This window comes from Mustela nigripes, chromosome 1 (genome assembly GCF_022355385.1).
Source record: "Mustela nigripes isolate SB6536 chromosome 1, MUSNIG.SB6536, whole genome shotgun sequence".
Taxonomy (NCBI): Eukaryota; Metazoa; Chordata; class Mammalia; order Carnivora; family Mustelidae; genus Mustela; species Mustela nigripes.
In genome coordinates this window covers 223,075,903-223,092,342 of record NC_081557.1, presented here as the reverse complement: position 1 = coordinate 223,092,342, position 16,440 = coordinate 223,075,903, and the positions used below count along the sequence as shown (strand labels likewise).

The 16,440-nt window shown below is 45.4% G+C and overlaps 1 protein-coding gene across 4 annotated transcripts in view; it reads left to right on the top strand.

The window, feature by feature from the left end:
• Window positions 1-16,440, top strand: part of SEL1L3 (SEL1L family member 3) — a 128,917-nt gene that overhangs the window by 27,123 nt on the left and 85,354 nt on the right. For all 4 annotated transcript variants that reach the window (XM_059381997.1, XM_059382016.1, XM_059382007.1 and 1 more), the window contains exons 6-9: window positions 1,361-1,419; window positions 8,740-8,872; window positions 11,089-11,221; window positions 12,755-12,895. In XM_059381997.1, the coding sequence (XP_059237980.1) occupies window positions 1,361-1,419; window positions 8,740-8,872; window positions 11,089-11,221; window positions 12,755-12,895 (466 nt within the window). The remainder of the gene's footprint in view (window positions 1-1,360; window positions 1,420-8,739; window positions 8,873-11,088; window positions 11,222-12,754; window positions 12,896-16,440) is intronic.

The following is a 16,440-nucleotide window of genomic DNA, read 5'->3' as shown; positions in this document are numbered from 1 at the left end:
AGGTCGGGCTTTACGCTGGGATGCTCGGGGAAGGTTTCACAGAGAAGGTTCTTACAGATTGGGTGGAATTGAGTTGGAGGGGAGGGGAGGGAACATTTAGCACATCATTGGGGTTATCAGATAAACCAGGTTGGAGCAGAAATTGGCAGCCTGTAGAAAACTAATAGGAGAAAAAAAATGTCTGTAGGGCTAGAATGTCGGCAATCTTGAATATCAAGAAATCTGGATTTCTATTCTCAAGGTGGCAGGGCATCATGGAAGATTTTTGAGCCAGAGTAGAGCAAATCAAAGTAGTCCTTTAATTAAGGAGATGAATTTGATTTAGCAGAGTACACGATGGGGTAAGGATTAGAAAGACCAGATGGGGAGGAAAGAAAAAAGAACTAGGGTTGAGTGGGGGTTTTTTTGGTTTATTTTTGTTTTTGGTAGACTTTTGCCTTTTGTCCTACTTTGTTTTCCATCCTATCTCATCTTCCTAATATATCTGTAAGTCCCCAAAATAGCGTTATTGTTTTTCCACATGACATCCGCCACTCCGGTGGGACTGCCATCCTCATTGTTTGGACTAAATGGACCAGGGACTTAAAGCCGGTGGCTGGTTTAGAGAAACAACTGACTGGAGTCATTTTCTTCTCTGAGCCAACATGCTGCATATGGAGAATTGGGTTGGTTTTTATGTGTTAGTTTGTCTGTCATAGACACAGTGTTGTAGCCACACCTCTGAGTCCCTCATTAGCTCAGCACACGTTTCCTAAATCCTTGCTCTGTGCTTGCACTGGATGTTGGGGGCAGAAGGAGCTCCTTAGCTCCAGGGGCTTATGTTGTAGAAGCCGTCCAAGACACGTGAAGAATGTGTGACAGCTCACAACATTATCAACAAAAACATTGTCACCGTTGAAATGGCAGTGACGATTCTCCACGCTTAAGGAAAGAAAGTGGGGGACAGCAGTGCGTGAGGAACACTCAGCACCCACTTGTTTCTCCCCGTAAGTCTGTCATGGAATCAAAGGAAAATTTCATAAACCCCTTGTAGTATCTTACGCATTTCCTTCTCTTCCTATGCAACAAACGTTTGAGCAGAAGTACACCAAGCAAAACCATGGCTTGTAGCTTGGAAGTATCTGAACCCCACTGGGGGAAACTGTGTGATGGATATGGTTAGATGTGAAGTCATTTGGAGAAATTAAATTTCTTTAATCTTAAAATATACACAGGGCTAGTAAAGTATTCATTTTATTTCTGCAGAAATGGATCAGGTGAAAGACTACGCAGCCCATTTTATGCGTAATTAATACCCAGGACTGTATTTATGCTGTGAGGTGTTGGGGCCTAACTGATCTTGTGTATTTCTCCCACACAGATTGTAGTCACCACCAGCCTTGGACAGGATTTGAAAAGCTACCATAATCAGACCATTAGGTAAGGGCAATATTTTCTTTTTATTCAGCATGATGTTGGATAAGGATTAGGAAATCTTCTAACATTAGCCCTCAACCCTAATGTTCTTCCCACACTTCCTTATTCAGCTCTTGAGCATGGACTGTGTCGCGTCTGCCCTATAGCTCAGTCTTTGCACTTTTTTTTCCCCATCTGCAACCTCCCCTCTCTTCCCCCACAACGTTTTTTTCTAAGCAAGAGGAACTATTCCTCTCTCCAGATCTCATTGTGAATTCTTCCTTTCATGTCACTTGATAATTCATTTTCTTTGAAAATTACCTCCTAGGAAGGATTCTGAAAAATAAATAACGTATTAATGCTGCTTATTGAGAATGGTTGGTAACTTTGGCCCTAGTATAAAACATAAAAGCAGACAGTCTTCATATTTATGTTCATAATCTAAATTTGAAATGCATGCCACTATTGATATTGGTGTAACTTTTCATCCTCATGTAACCATTCTCCACAAGAGTTACAGAAACTGAGAACTGGGTCCTTTGCCTTGCATTTCATAATTTTTACATTTGCTTCTACACTCCTGTCTGATAGCGGGGTTTCTAGTGGTAGAACCATGGGGCAGCCTCCTTTGGGCACTCAGGATACCTCAACATGGCTAAACCATATATATATTATATATGCTATATCTATCTCTCTCTCTGTATATATACATACAGTCAAATGCTTAAGTGTAAAAAACAGACGCAAAAACTACCAGCTTTTATGTATAATTTAGGTATAGGTGTATAATACACATGTACCAGCTTTGTCCGGGTAATTTTAAACAATGTATCAGGCACTTTGGCTGGGCATGGGGAAGCTCATGCCTCCCTATTGTAGTTACTTTACTACAACAAGCAAGAAGCTGTCTCTCTGAACAGGCTTGTTCACTCAGACTCCTCACACAATCCAGATTTTCTTGGAAACCAATTATTGAAGAAAGGAACGCAAGGAGAGGTAGCGACAAGGGAATGGGGGGCCGTACACCCTACTTTTCTCCACCCATCACCACCACCACCCCCTTCCCTCCCGTCCCGCCATTCCAGTTTACCTTTAAGTTAAACAAATGGCTTTTAGGCGCTGGGCCCATAGAACAATTCTTATTTTCATGGCCGGATTAAAGGATCACAGTTATAAGAAAAGGCTAAAGGGGTGTCATTCTTTAGCCTGCAAGGAGAAGGTCAGGGGCGACATTGACAGCTGTATGGGAACTGAGAGCCTGAGGTCTGAGAACAGAGGAGAAGCCTGGAAGGGGACCACGTGGACTTAGGCCAGTCAGAAAGAGTTCAATGGACATGAGTTTTGTTGTAGAACAGAGTTCAGAAACAGGAGAGGCCTGGGAGTTTGCTTTGGAGAAACGATGATGCATCTGATGTCCCTGCTCTGCTCAGTGGGCCCCAGAAATTGAGGGTTTGCATTTGGGGATGTGAAGCCTGAAATAATACCTTCTCCTTTCTCTCCTGATACCCACCTCTGACCCCAGGACGTTTTTGACAGAAGATTGATTTCATAGGCTCTTTTTAATTCTCTGTGTAAGGGCTTCTTTTCACGGTGCATCCCAGGGACCTAGATGCTGGCCTGAGTGAACTGTAGATGAGAGATGAGAGTTGAGAGAACTGTAGAAAGATCACAGGGTGGGCCCAGGAGGTGGGGAGGGAGACCCAGGCCTTCCACATAGTATTTAAGGGGGTGTCAAAAAACTCGGTAATTGTATTAGTTTGCTGGGGTTGCTGAGTGGCTTAAACAACTGAAAATTATTGCCTTACATTTCTAGAAGCTAGAGGTCCAAGATCGAGTGTCGGCTGGGCCGTGCTCTCTCGGAAGGGTCTGGGAAAAGAGCTGACCTAGGCTCTGAGCCTGCCAGGCCTCTCTCCAGCTTCTGACAACTCTGGGGGCTGGGGTGGCAGAGCCCCAGTCTTTGCGTCATTTTCCCTGTAACTGTGTGTATGCGTCCTTCACATTCCGCCTTATGTAAGGACACCAGTCATGCTGGACGAAGGGCCCATTCTGCTAGTGTGGCCTCATCTCAACGAATTACATCAGCAATGGCCCTCTTTCCAAATAAGGTCACATTCCGAGAGTCTGGGCATTCAGACTTTAACATAGGAATCTGGGGGTGGGTGGGGGAGGGGGAAGACACCATTTAACTCATAACAGTCATTGTGATAAATGACATTTACTATAATATTGTAAGAAATAAAAAATCAATGTCAGGAATATACAATGAACAAAAAAATAAAAGTTTTAAGTAAATACAGAATCCATGTGATCATATAAGATCCAGAGAGGAGGACCAATGTTCAGATACAGACCAATTCAACATTCTTCTTAAAACATTGAAATGATCCCTTACCTGGTAATGGGGCAGTCCCCAGACCCAGGAGTGTCCCTCGCTACCTCCTCGGCTGCCTTTCCTGTACTCCTGGGACCTCACCCATCAATTCAAGAGCTGAAGAGTTAATGTCAGGCCTGCCTGGGATTCCTGTTGTTGGATATTTGGAATCTCATCCATCAGAGAGGTTTTAGAGTGGGCCAAACCTGTGAACTAAACATCAGATATTTCAGATGGTCATGGGTTTACTCCTTGTTGTCATAAAACGTAAGGATAGCTGCTGTCTTGCCAAGGTGGTGTGGAAAGATCCATAATTAAGTGCGCAGAAGTGCAGCGCTCCACACAAATGAAAGGCTGTCAGTGGCCCTGGGCGGGGGCAGGTAACAACTTCATGCCTGTATAGTGTTTATCCTTCCTTCATTTATCCAATATATGCTCATTCATCCAACACCTCGACCACACACCTGACCCAGTGCAGACTCTAGGAATAAAAGGATGAACAAAAAGGATACAGGCAGTCCTTACCTTAAGGAAGCTAAAAGAAAGGCAGAAAGGAAGAAAGAAGGAAGGAAGGAAGGATGGATGGAAGGAAGGAAGGAAGGAAAAAGGAAGGAAGGGGAAAGAAAAGAAAAAGAAAGAAAGAAAGGAGGGAAGGAAGAAGGAAAGGAAAGAAAGAGGGAAAAAAGAGGGAGGGAGGGAAAGGAAGGAAGAAAAGAAAAGAAAAGAAAAGAAAAGAAAAGAAAAGAAAAGAAAAGAAAAGAAAAAAGAAGGGAGAGAGGGAGGGGAAGGAAGGAACGAGCACCAGTGGGAGAGACAGAGCTTAAATTCATAAATAAATATAAAATTACACATCATGATGAATTCTGGAAAGGAATTGAACAGGGTAGTTTCAAAGGACACTCAAGAGGGTCAGAATTTACAGCAGATCCCAAAGAAGTGACATTTGAGATGATGATTACTCTAAGGGCGGTGAGGGTCAACCCGTCCATAGCTTTAGGTTTCCCTTATTAAAGAACTGCGGAGCTGGAGTTGTTTTCTGGTAGTGAGGGAGGTTTATTTAACAACATCAGAGATTCGTTCAGGCTGCTGGAGGCAGGCGGTAATAAACCCAGGTGGTCTCCCATGTCCAGATAAGCATAAAGATCGTTTGCGAGTGTGCCCAAGGTTTCCAAAAGGGACGGCCTGGGCTTTGGAACTGTCTAGCTCAGCTTTTATGTCCGTGAAATTGATGACCATCAAACAGGGCACACGCAGTACAAGGAAGCGCTTGCAACCCCTGGCAGCCACGGAGGATTGTAGAGGAGAAAAATGTAGAGGCTCTGAGGTGGATGGAGAGCAGGCTGGAGAGATTTCCTATTTGGAATCCAAATCCTTTTGGATTTCCAGACCCAGTTCCAAGATGGGGGAGGGCTTTCCTCGTACCCACACCAGGCAATTCTGAGACATCAGCAGGGTATCCAAGAATTCAACTCAAGACCAACATTGCCCATCTAGAGATAGCATCAGATACCATAGGGGAAGTGTCAGCCCTACAAGACGACCCTCACCCGACTTTAGATGCTATCTGCAAGCTCTGGAGATTGGAGGTTCCAATGACCTTCTCCTTAGGTTCTTTTAATTTGCTAGAGCAGCTCCCAGAACTCAGGGTAGTACTTACTTACATTTATTTACCCATTTATTAAAGGATCTGCTATAGGATACTAATCAACAGCCAGGTGAAGAGATACATGGGGTGACGGCTGGGAAAAGGGCACAGAGCTTTCATGCTCTCTCCAGGTGTGTCACTGTCCCTGGCCTCTGTGTGGTCACCAACCTTGAGGCTCTCCCCCAGTCCTTTAGGGTTTTTAGAGAGGCATCATTACATAGTCATGGTTGACTAAGACATTGGCCATTGGCTGGTTCAATCTGCAGCCCTTCTCCCCTCCCTGGAGTTCAGGGAGTGGAACTAAAACTTTCAATCCTCTAGTCACCTGGTTGGCCCACCTGGTCCAACTCTGACTTTGGGCAGAGTCACCTTCTTTGATATAACAAAAGACATCTTTATTACTTTCAAAACTTAGGAGATCCAAGGGTTTGGGGAGCACTGTGAGACAGGAACTGTGGACAAAGACCAAATACATCTTTCTTTCTTTTTTTTTTTTTTTAAAGATTTATTTATTTTGGAGAAAGAGAGGGAACATGTGCGTGTACATGCATGGGGGGCAGGGCAGAGGGAAAGAGAGAGAGAGAGAGAATCTGAAGCAGGCTCCACACTGAGTGCCTAGCTTGATGCAGGGCTCGATCTCACAACACTGAGATTGTGACCTGAGCTGAAATCGAGAGTGGGAAGCTTAAACGACTGAACCACCCACGTGCCCCCAAATATTTATTTCTTATAAACCACAATGTTGCAGTTGTATTATGATAATGATTAAAAAGAAAACAAAAATTACAGTCTAGAACCAGGGGGACCAAGTAATTTATTAATTAGTTGAAAAATTCAGTTAAAGCAAAGATCCATTTAAAAAGATACCATAACCATTTTATTTTAATTAGAAAAACCCGGAAATGTATATTCATCCACCAGTCTTTCCAGATAGGGCCTTTCTTTTGTTCCAAATCTACCAATTGAAGTTCCCTGTGGTCTTCCTTGCATAAACGGCACCCAATTCCCATTTCTTACAAACAGAAAGAGAAAAAAGACCCTCATGAAACTACCAAAGCCAAGATACGTCTAGATTTCTTCCATTTTTTTCCTAATCTTTTACAGTTGTCCTAATTCCACACTTTTAAAGCAACCGTTCTTTTCTGTGTCAACCCAAAATATTGAACTTAATCATTACAGAGTGAACAATCCTTTCTTCCCGATCCATATTTTATTGAATGACATCATAGTTCATTAATCTGTATAATTACAATGACCATACAATTGGCACTGTCAGGTTTGGGAATAGACACTTCCCATTCTTACTAAGTTTGCATTCCTGCAGTGGATTAGGTTAATAATTATAACCGTAGTTACCAGTTATGGGGCCTGTTTTGTGCCAGGCACTGTTCTAAATGCTCTGTTTAAATATCAGTTTATTTAATCCTCACAACAGTCCAGTAGGTAGGTACTATAGTCATCTTTATTCAAACGAGGAGAAGACTAAGGCTCCTCCGAAGAGTGGGCTCTGACGGGGCGAGCATCCAGCACGTTGCAGGGATAGCCAGCAGGGGCGCTGGTGAGCTGGTTGAGCCGAGTTCTGTTAAGAGCGCTTCTATTGTAGAAGCCTTGCGTTTTGTATCCATCAAGAGCCACGTTAGTGGTGACGGTGGCTGGAATGTTAAATCTTTCTACGGTCTTGAAAAACAAAATCAATTCACAGCTCTCGGAGATAATAACTTTGTGGTCCCTGTGGAAAATAAAGAGAAGGACCATCAAGCCCGAGATTCTGAAAAGAAAAATATCGGGAGAAGAAGCTCTCCTTTTCATTTTAGCCGCATTCGTCGTATAAAGCTAATTTCTAAGCGTTCATTTCTGCCGCCTTCTGTTGATGTTGTCAGAGTCTCATTCCTTCTCCCTTTCGTCTTCCTCTCCAGCCGGGTGAACCTGCTACAGTTCGGGTTCCTTGGTAACAGTTAGTAAGCCCCTCTCTTGGGATAACCCCAGGTTGCTTGACTTTTCTGATCTAACTGCTGGTATCTCCCTCCATCCCTGTTGGCATCACCCTGGCCCATTGCTCTCACGACTCGCCGGGCTCCTGGCGGCTTGCCTGACATTTTGTATTCTTTCCGTCTGCTTCCATCTGCCCTCTGTCTTCCCTGGCTCTTTCCTCTTTGCCTGACTTCTCACTTGATGCTTTTCTTGGTCCTCCCCCCAACCTGCTGTCCTTGTAGGTCTGATACCGCCTCCTTCACCTACCCTATTTTAGTTTTTAAATAGGCAATAAATGGGGCTATTTTAAAAAAAAATCAAAATGATACGAAAAGATAGACAGCTAGATGTCTTGCTTCAAGCTCTGCCCCGTCCACTCCATCCCCTACCTCCTACGCCCTGGGGAAATATTGTTATTAGGTTCTTGCAGTATGTACTTAACAGAGTTTTTAAAATGAAAATACAACAAAAAGATCCATTCTCCTCTTTCTTGGATTAAAAAGTATATGCTCATTTTCCACACTTTTGTTTTACTTTTTTTCACTTTAATAAATTGGGATCCCTTTAGTACACAAAGCCCTCTGTTCCCTTTTTAAGCTATATATTTACAAAAGGCTCACATTTAGGGTCCATTGGATCGCCTGACAGACGCCTGGGGTTGTCCAGTCTTTGGTGCATATAAACAAGACAGTAAGGAACAACTTTTTGCATTTGATTCTTGCTAGCCCATTTTGTCCCTTTTGTTTTCCTTCCTACTCCTTCAAGGCTTTCAGGACAAGGCAGATTTCCAGCACACCACCTGTGCTGAGCTCTGGCATTCAGCCTCTTCCTTCTCAGTCCAAATTTTCCCTCGGGTTCTGATCTAATAGGATATGCTGTTAGTTTTCCTTCACAGCCACCTTCTATCCATTCAACAAGGTAGGTTCCCCCCCCCCCCCTTTTAGAGCAAAACATTTCCAATGAAGACTAGCGATTCCAAAGAATTCCAATCCCAAACCATTTTACCAATATCAGAAGCCGGCAGGTACTGAATATTTGTGACGGGCAATGCACTCTGCCGGGCACATGCCTTTACATTTCACGAATCCTCCTAAGAATCTAATTATTATCTAATTTACTAATGAGAAAACTTGGTCTCAGAGAAGGTAAGGGACAGGCCCAAGGTCACATGGCTGGTAAACAGCAGTTAGGATTGTAGCCCAAGTGTGTCTGACCCCACCACGGTCTCATCTGCTAGAATTCAGTGTGAAGGACGTGAAGAAATTTGGGGGTGTACGTCAAGAAGGGTCAGTAAAAGAGTCTTTTTTAAAGATCTGCTTCAGACCAAGGGCTCTCTTAATTCCTTGTTCTTCCATAGCTTCAGAGAGGATTTCTATTATAATGACACTGCTGGATACTTCATTATTGGAGGGAGCAGGTATGTGGCCGGCATTGAAGGGTTTTTTGGACCCCTGAAGTACTATCGTCTCCACACTCTGCACCCTGCACAGGTGAGCCCCGGGCATCGAGAAGTTTCTGGGAGTTCAGGCATGATGGGCATGTGGCTATAGGATGTGGAAGCTCATGTAAACAAAAGATTTACCCAAGCTGGACCTCGCATTGGCTCTGTCATCAAAAGTAATTAATATGGAGGCTTTTCCCCCAGCAAACTCGATAATAGATTTCTGTTAAGGTTTGGTTCATTTAGTACTCATGAAATGGAAACCATTTACTTCCTATGTTTTAATAACTACTAGCTTAATTATAGAGTAGATTTTTATCAGGCTGTTGCCTATCCAGTGATTAAGCTAATGAAAGGAGAGAATCTTAGTTATTTGGTAGAGCTTCTTTTATGTGCTATTATTTAAAGTATCAAAAGAGGAGACACTCTAGCAAATTAAAATCTTGGTTCCATTCGCTGCTGTCTTTAGACACGCAGGCCTTGGGCTCCCATAGTGGGCTGGCTGTACTTGTAGACATTGTGGAGGACCGAACCTACTATGCTGTGACCCTCACCTCCAAAACCCACCCATAGGTGGGCTTGTCCAGCTCTCCAGGTCAGCTCCCATGAGGCTCCCTGCCTCCCTTCACAGAGGTGTCTTTTTCTGCCCTTTAAGAAGATCACCAGACACCTGAACAAGGAACCTTGATGCATTCCTGTGACCCTGTGAGATTTGTTCTGGGGAAAGCTGGAGTCATTAGGCAAAGTAAAGGAAGAAAAATGCAGAGCCCTACTATCCATGGGCACATGTCAGAGCCCCTATGGAGAGATTTCTGTGAAGAGAAAAACAAATTAATATATTCCTTTTGCAACAAATACTTCCAGAGCACCTACTATATGCCAGGCCCTGTGCAGATGCTAAGGCATCCATGATGATGAAGAGGGTAGCTCTCAAATTTTTTTTGAGGGTGGTTCACATGAGAAATCTATGTAATTAAAAAAAGAAAGAAAAGAAGAAATCTATGTAATGTCCTAAGCACACACATATGCACAAACCTGTATATATTATATATATATATATAAAATACAAAACTAAAATGAAGATTTTACTGAGTATACATGCCTTTCCCTTGTTAGACGCACTCTGCTATTTCATGTTCTATTTTTTAAAAATATTTATTTATTTATTTATTTGACAGAGACAGAGAAGATCACAAGTAGGCAGAGAGGCAGGCAGAGAGAAAGGAGGAAGCAGGCTCCCCACCGAGCAGAGAGCCTGATGCGGGGCTCGATCCCAGGACCCTGGGATCATGACCTGAACCAAAGGCAGAGGCCTTAACCCACTGAGCCACCCAGGTGCCCCTCGTGTTCTATTTTATTAGAAAAAAAAAAAATCAGGAGCACCTGGCTGACTAAGTGGTTTAAAGCCTCTGCCTTCAGCTCAGGTCATGATCTCTGGGTCCTGGGATCAAGCCCTGCATTGGGCTCTCTGCTCGGTAGGGAGCTTGCTTCCTCCTCTCTGTCTCTCTGCCTGCCTCTCTGCCTACTTGTGATCTCTGTCTGTCAAATAAATAAATAAAATCTTTAAAAAAAAAAAGAAAGAAAGAAAGAAAAAAAATCACTTCTGTTTACAACCTGTTGAAATACTTTCATGACCCTCTAATGGGTTACAACCTGGATTTTGAAAACCATTGAGTTGAGATAAGGCCTCTGTTTTGGAAAAGCTCCCCATCTGCATCTTAAACACCAAAGTCATGAAGGAGCACAGTACATGCTCTAATTCACATGCAAGTGTTTTTTGGGTGGCTGAGGTGGGGACATCCGTATCTGCGCACACATGGCGGGGGCGGGGCTGTCAGGGAAGGTGCTCTGAAGCAATGACCTTGGACCTGACTCTTGGAGGTCAAGTAGGAGCCTGCCAAGTAGAAGGAGGGTTTGCAGGGCTTGGCCTCCCTTGGGGACTGAAGGAGAGAGGAACGTGATTGTCTAGGGACAACATGTGGTGAGGGGAAAGAAGAGGGTGGAGGCCTGGACTCTGGGAAGGAATTTAAGAAGCTCTTGCAGAAGCGAAGGTAGCACCAAAAGCAGCGAGAGGGAACCAGACCGAGCTAGTGTGCCCTTGAATTATACCCTCCTGCTGCTGATCCCAGAGTCGACAGTCTGTGCGCAGGCAAGCCATCTGGTGACACCAATGGGAGAAGAAAATCCGCCTGAACACGGCCTCAGAGGTATCGATGGGAGTTTGATGACAGTTGTTGTTCATTCGATTTTCTTGCCTTCTTGTAGATCGTTAATCCCCTCCTTGAGAAGCCACTTGCTGAACAGCTCAAATTATATTATGAAAGGTGTGCTGAGGTCCAAGAAATAGTGTCTGTGTACGCATCCACGGTACAGCAAGGAGGCAAGCAACAAGAAGCATGTGAGTACTGAGCTTCAGCAGGGCAATTTTTAGCTCTGCGTGTTTGTGTCAACATGTTTGGCTCCTTTCTAACGCGGTTAAAATAGAATAAATATGACCTGAGTGGCGGGAACAAATACGACGTGGAGCCCTCCACAGATAGAGGCGGGGGACCCTGTATGTTCCACCTGGATTCCAACCAGACCAATGGCCAACAGGAACCCCACACCTGCCCCTTAGCTTCAACCATATGCGATTCCTTTTAAGAATACAAGTGAGAGCGTGTTGGGCCTCGTGTTGCTTTCTTCCCATCCATAATGGGATCTTTGGCCAGTCTAAGAAAATAAAAGTGAATTGGAAAATAAATTAATCATTAGAAATGTTTCCCCATCGGTGCACTTTTGTCTTGGACCATTAATATCTGAATATTAGCTTTCAGAAATGTTGAACAGTGACTTTGTTGTTTGGGGCTCGGTTTTATTTTTTTTAATCCTTGAAATTGATTCTTTCTGGAAGACCCCGTTAATAGCCAGCAGAAGGAATGCATTTCAAATAGACTGCTTTCAGGCCTGTTCATATTTGCAGAAGCATCCTTCACTCATACAGGGTGGTCATTGATTATAAAAATTGGTTCCTGGCCTGTCTTCCAATATTCTGGCTTGGATCTGCACTTGTAAATTTCTCTGTGCTTAGATCTTCTTGCCTGATATGGCGGCACTAGAGTTAGTCCCATATGTTCCTTCTGGAGGAGAAATTCCTGTGGGGCCTTTGCCATCCGCAAAGATGAACGGAGTAGGGCGGTCCTGCCCACACGTCTTCCTCTCTCCGGAGCTGGACTTCCCTAGTCCAGGGAGTGCAGGGATGGGTGCCTCTGGAGCATGCCTCAGTCCCGGAGGGTTCACAGACCACAGCCTCAGCAAGGGAGGGGACGCAGCTATAGGGAAGCGTGGAAAGCCAGTGCCCCTGCCGTTTAATTTAAGAATAGGCAATCCTGGTCCCCAGCTGCTGCGGGTACAGCTGACTCATCCAGAAAATATGATGCTGTCAGAAGAGGGGGAAGATATATAGGAATAGTAATATCCCAAACAGGAAAGAAACTGATTTTGATAACTGATGTGATTTCAGGAGAGATACTCTGAGTTAGAAGGCCGCCCTTGCATGCTGATCTGTTTGGTGGCATTGGAAGGTTTTCCTAACATCCACCGCCTTGCCTCCCTGGGGGTCCTTGTGCTTTGCTCCTCAACTCACACTGCCAACAAAATGGCCTAGATATTGGCCTCCTGGGGAACAGTCCGAGGCCAGCTGCTCATTCTGTAGAATTATTCAACAGCCATCAGCAACTTTGGCACATTTCCCTTGGACATGGCTTTGAATTTGTGACCTCGAGGCAGAGGCATCAGAGCCAATGGCAAATCCCTAATGGACCCAAACCAACATCAAGGAACATTAAGTCTGACCTCTTATTTCTAGTTCCTCTTGGGGAGGAGGGATTTAGAAGGATGAGGCCTTCCCTCTTCTAAGGGGAGAGCTCTCTTGTGCTTCCCTTGCCTGCAGGTGACTTTCAGAACTCCTACCTGGACATGAAGCTCAGGTACGGGAGACCCTCCACGTGCAGAGCCTTCCCCTGGGAGAAGGAGCTGAAAGACCGGCACCCCAGCTTATTCCAGGCCTTGCTGGAGATGGGCCTGTGGACAGGTAATTGTGTCTTTGCCTCACCTGTGGACCCTGGCTGGGAAGGCTCCCTCTTTTCCGGTTCTGTTCACCCTCTTTGGTGATGTACGCCTCAGAGTGATTTTTTACCCTAGATTTCTAGGTTAACTTCACATTTAAATTCTGCCCTTGTATGTCCACAACTCTCAATGTATCTGTGCATACAGATACAAATACAACCCCAAACACAACAACAAATTTAGGAATCACTCCAGCCATTCTTTTAAAGCCAAGGCCACAAATGACAGGCGCCAGCCAGAGCTGGCCACCAAAGGCAATTGGTTTGGCATGTACATGACTGTCCATTTTAAAGAAAAAAAATTAGTTGCCGGTATCTAAAAACTTGCATAAAAATGCAAATGTTTAGCTTTTCTTGAAAACCCCACAGATCTGGCAACGCTGGGTCTCCTACGTTAGCCTCGGTTCCAGAAGTGAGACCTGTCTATTCCCACTCCCTCATTCCCCCCCCCACCCCCCGATCCAGCACCTCCCGCCTACTTCGTTCCTGGAGCTTACCTGCCTGGGCCCTCAGGCCTTGGAACTTGAGATCCTTGACATGAAGTACACACTGTAAACGGCATCTCGGGAATCTGTCTATAATCCCCAAATATGGCTAGTTTCTGCTTAGGCCCATCACAGTTGGGGTTGGCTTAGTAATTAAGTGCATGCTGTAAGAGCCACACGGGATCTTGAAATGATGTCTGTTAGGAAGAGGAGGGAAGCTGGAGGTGTTCAGCCTGGGGAAGGGGAGATGAAGGGGGGTGATGATAACTCTTAGTGGTGAGAGGCAACCCCTTGAGTCAGGGCTTCTGTGTCACGTCAGGACTTCCTGACAATGTCAGTGTTCAACGGAAGAGAGTCCCTGCTGCAGACAAAGGGCAAAGGGAATCTATTCTGGCCTGAAAGAATCCAAAGCATACCAGATATTTCTTCTTTGATTCATTCAATACTTGCTGAGTGTCTGCTCAGTTGCTTGGCTAGGCTTTAGAGAGAAGTAAAATAACACAAGTTCCTTGCCCTGAAGGGACAGACTTGAAAACAAAGAAAAATGGTGATGCATTTTTTTGAAAAGATTTTATTTATTTATTTTAGAGAGAGAGAGTGTGTGAGTGGGGAGGGGGAGCCGTGGGTGGGTGGGTGGGTAGGGAAAAATCTCAAGCAAACCCCATGCTGAGCGTGTGGAGCCCAACACGGGGCTTGACCTTATGATCCCAAGATCATGACCTGAGCCAAAACCAAGGTGGGATCTGCTCAGTGGGTTAAGTCTCTGCCTTCAGTTCAGGTTGTGATCTCAGGTTCCTGAGATCGAGGCCCACATTGGGCTCTCTGCTCGGCAGGGAGCCTGCTTCCCCCTTTCTCTCTGCCTGCCTCTCTGCCTACTTGTGATCTCTCTCTCTCTGTCAAATAAATAAATAAAATCTCAAAACCAAGAGTCAGACATTCAACCAACTGGGCAACCCAGGCGCTCCTGGTGATGCATTTTTAATAGAAGTGGCAGGAATAAGTGGTAGTCACAAAGAAGGGAGTAGTCAGGAAAGACTTCCTGGAAGAGGGGACAGTGGGATTGATTCTTGAAGGGTCAGTAGGTGTTTGCCAGATAAGCATGGTATCTGGGTATCAGAGGCAGAGTGGAGGCAGAGAGATGGGAATAACATCGCCTTTGAAATGATGTGCAAGGCGTTTGGGAGGCAGGAGAAGGCCTGGAGGGTCTGATTCTGCTTACAGTTCCGAAGGCATCCTTAGAATTTGTGCTTCACCTTATAGGCAACAGGGGCCTGATGAAGGGTTTTAAGCAGCAGGCAGAGGTGCAATCAGACTTGGGTTCCGAGGTTACTCGGGTAACAGCGGGAGGTTGGGGGAGGTGAACAGCGGGGTGTGCCTGAAAAGAAGCGCATCCTTGGTAGTCTGTGGTCCAGGCCAAGGATGCAGGCCTGAATGAGACAGGGTGGTAGGGACAGAGCTAAAGGGTGTAAAGGGGTTGGCTCTTAAGGATGTGTGACTGCTTAGATGCTAGCAAGGAGGACAAGGAGCAGGAGGCGTGGGAATCGGGTGACAGCCTAGCCTCTGCAACCAGGAGGCCCGTCTACAAGTTTAGCTTAGCATGTACTAGCCTGGTGGCCTTGGGCAAGTCACTCCATGTCCCTGTACCCCCTTCCTCACCGGTGCAGCGGGAACGATAACCACTCTCCTAGTGTCGACTTGATGAATTGATGCATATAAAATAGATGAAACAGAATTGGCCTATGGGACACTCGGAACAAGCAGTGTTTCTCAATCTTGGCACTAGTGACGTTTTGGACTGGGTAATTCCTTGTTGGGGTGGGGGTGCTGGAGGGGAGGTCTGTCCTGTGTGTCAGCTACATTTCTGGCCTCAACCACTAGACACTAGGATCCCCCTCTCCCTTCCCATGACCCCAGTCTTGAGTTGTGAGGGTCCAGAGTTTTCTAGATGTCTGTAAGGAGGCCAAACTTCCCGACACTGAGAACCATTGCTGAGTGAGTGTTACTATTGTCACCCGGCAGAGACAGTCCCCAGGTTTCCACTGCTCATGCTGGACGCGTGTGCTGATAGGTTAGGCTCAATGCGCTGAAGCCACACCCACATCAAAATAGGCTTTCTGAGATTTCTGATCATATTTAAATATAGTTTTACTGACTGGGAGCAGGAGTGAATCATTTTCACAACCCATTCTTTTTAAAGGAAATACTCTCAATAAAAATGGTTTCATGTTATTTTTAGAGCCCAGAAGTTTTGTTTATAAGAATTTAGAATTTTTTTTTCCCCCTCCGTGGAGGCCTGGAAACAGAATCTAATTAAAAACCAAAATTGTGAGCTCCTACACCTCACGGTGTCCTGAGCTGTGGGACTGGGGGGAGCCGTCACCTTACAGCACATAGCGTGTTCTGCTGACGCCTGCTAGGCCTTCGGGGGTCATCTGTGGTGAGCAGGGAAGCCCCAAAGCCAGATTTGACACTTACAGCCCAGTTGAGTGCCTCTGGGGCCAAGTCTGCTTGGGACTGCGCCAAAGAATGTCTCCCGAGGGGCTGTATCTTTTACCAGGGCCTCTGCCTCCCTCCGGCACCCAGCTACCTGCATTCCTTCACCCCCTCCCCTTTCCTAGAGCCAAAGACCAGGCCGAGAGAGAGCCTGGCAAGGGTGGGCAAATCTCCAGAATGAACCTCAAGCCCTCATTCCCCCTTCAGCTCCAGTTTTTCTAAGTTATGCTGTCCTGTCCATAAGGACCGGGGAGCCTTCAGCAGAGGTCAGGCGCACACTCCTCATTAAAATTCGTCTCTCTACCTGGCACACTGCCCTTGCTTGGGGCTATCACAGTGTCCTCCTGCTCACCCTGGAGAGAGACCAGGGTTGAACATTGTGTTCAGTTTCTAACAAGGCTGAGCGAAATGCAGAACATTTGATTTTGTAAATTGAGGTTAAGAAAACAAGCTTATGTATTTTTTTAAAGGTATCTTTACTCGGGTCTCCTGTAAAAGGAATAGACGTAGACCAGTGTGGCCTTCTGGGTTCA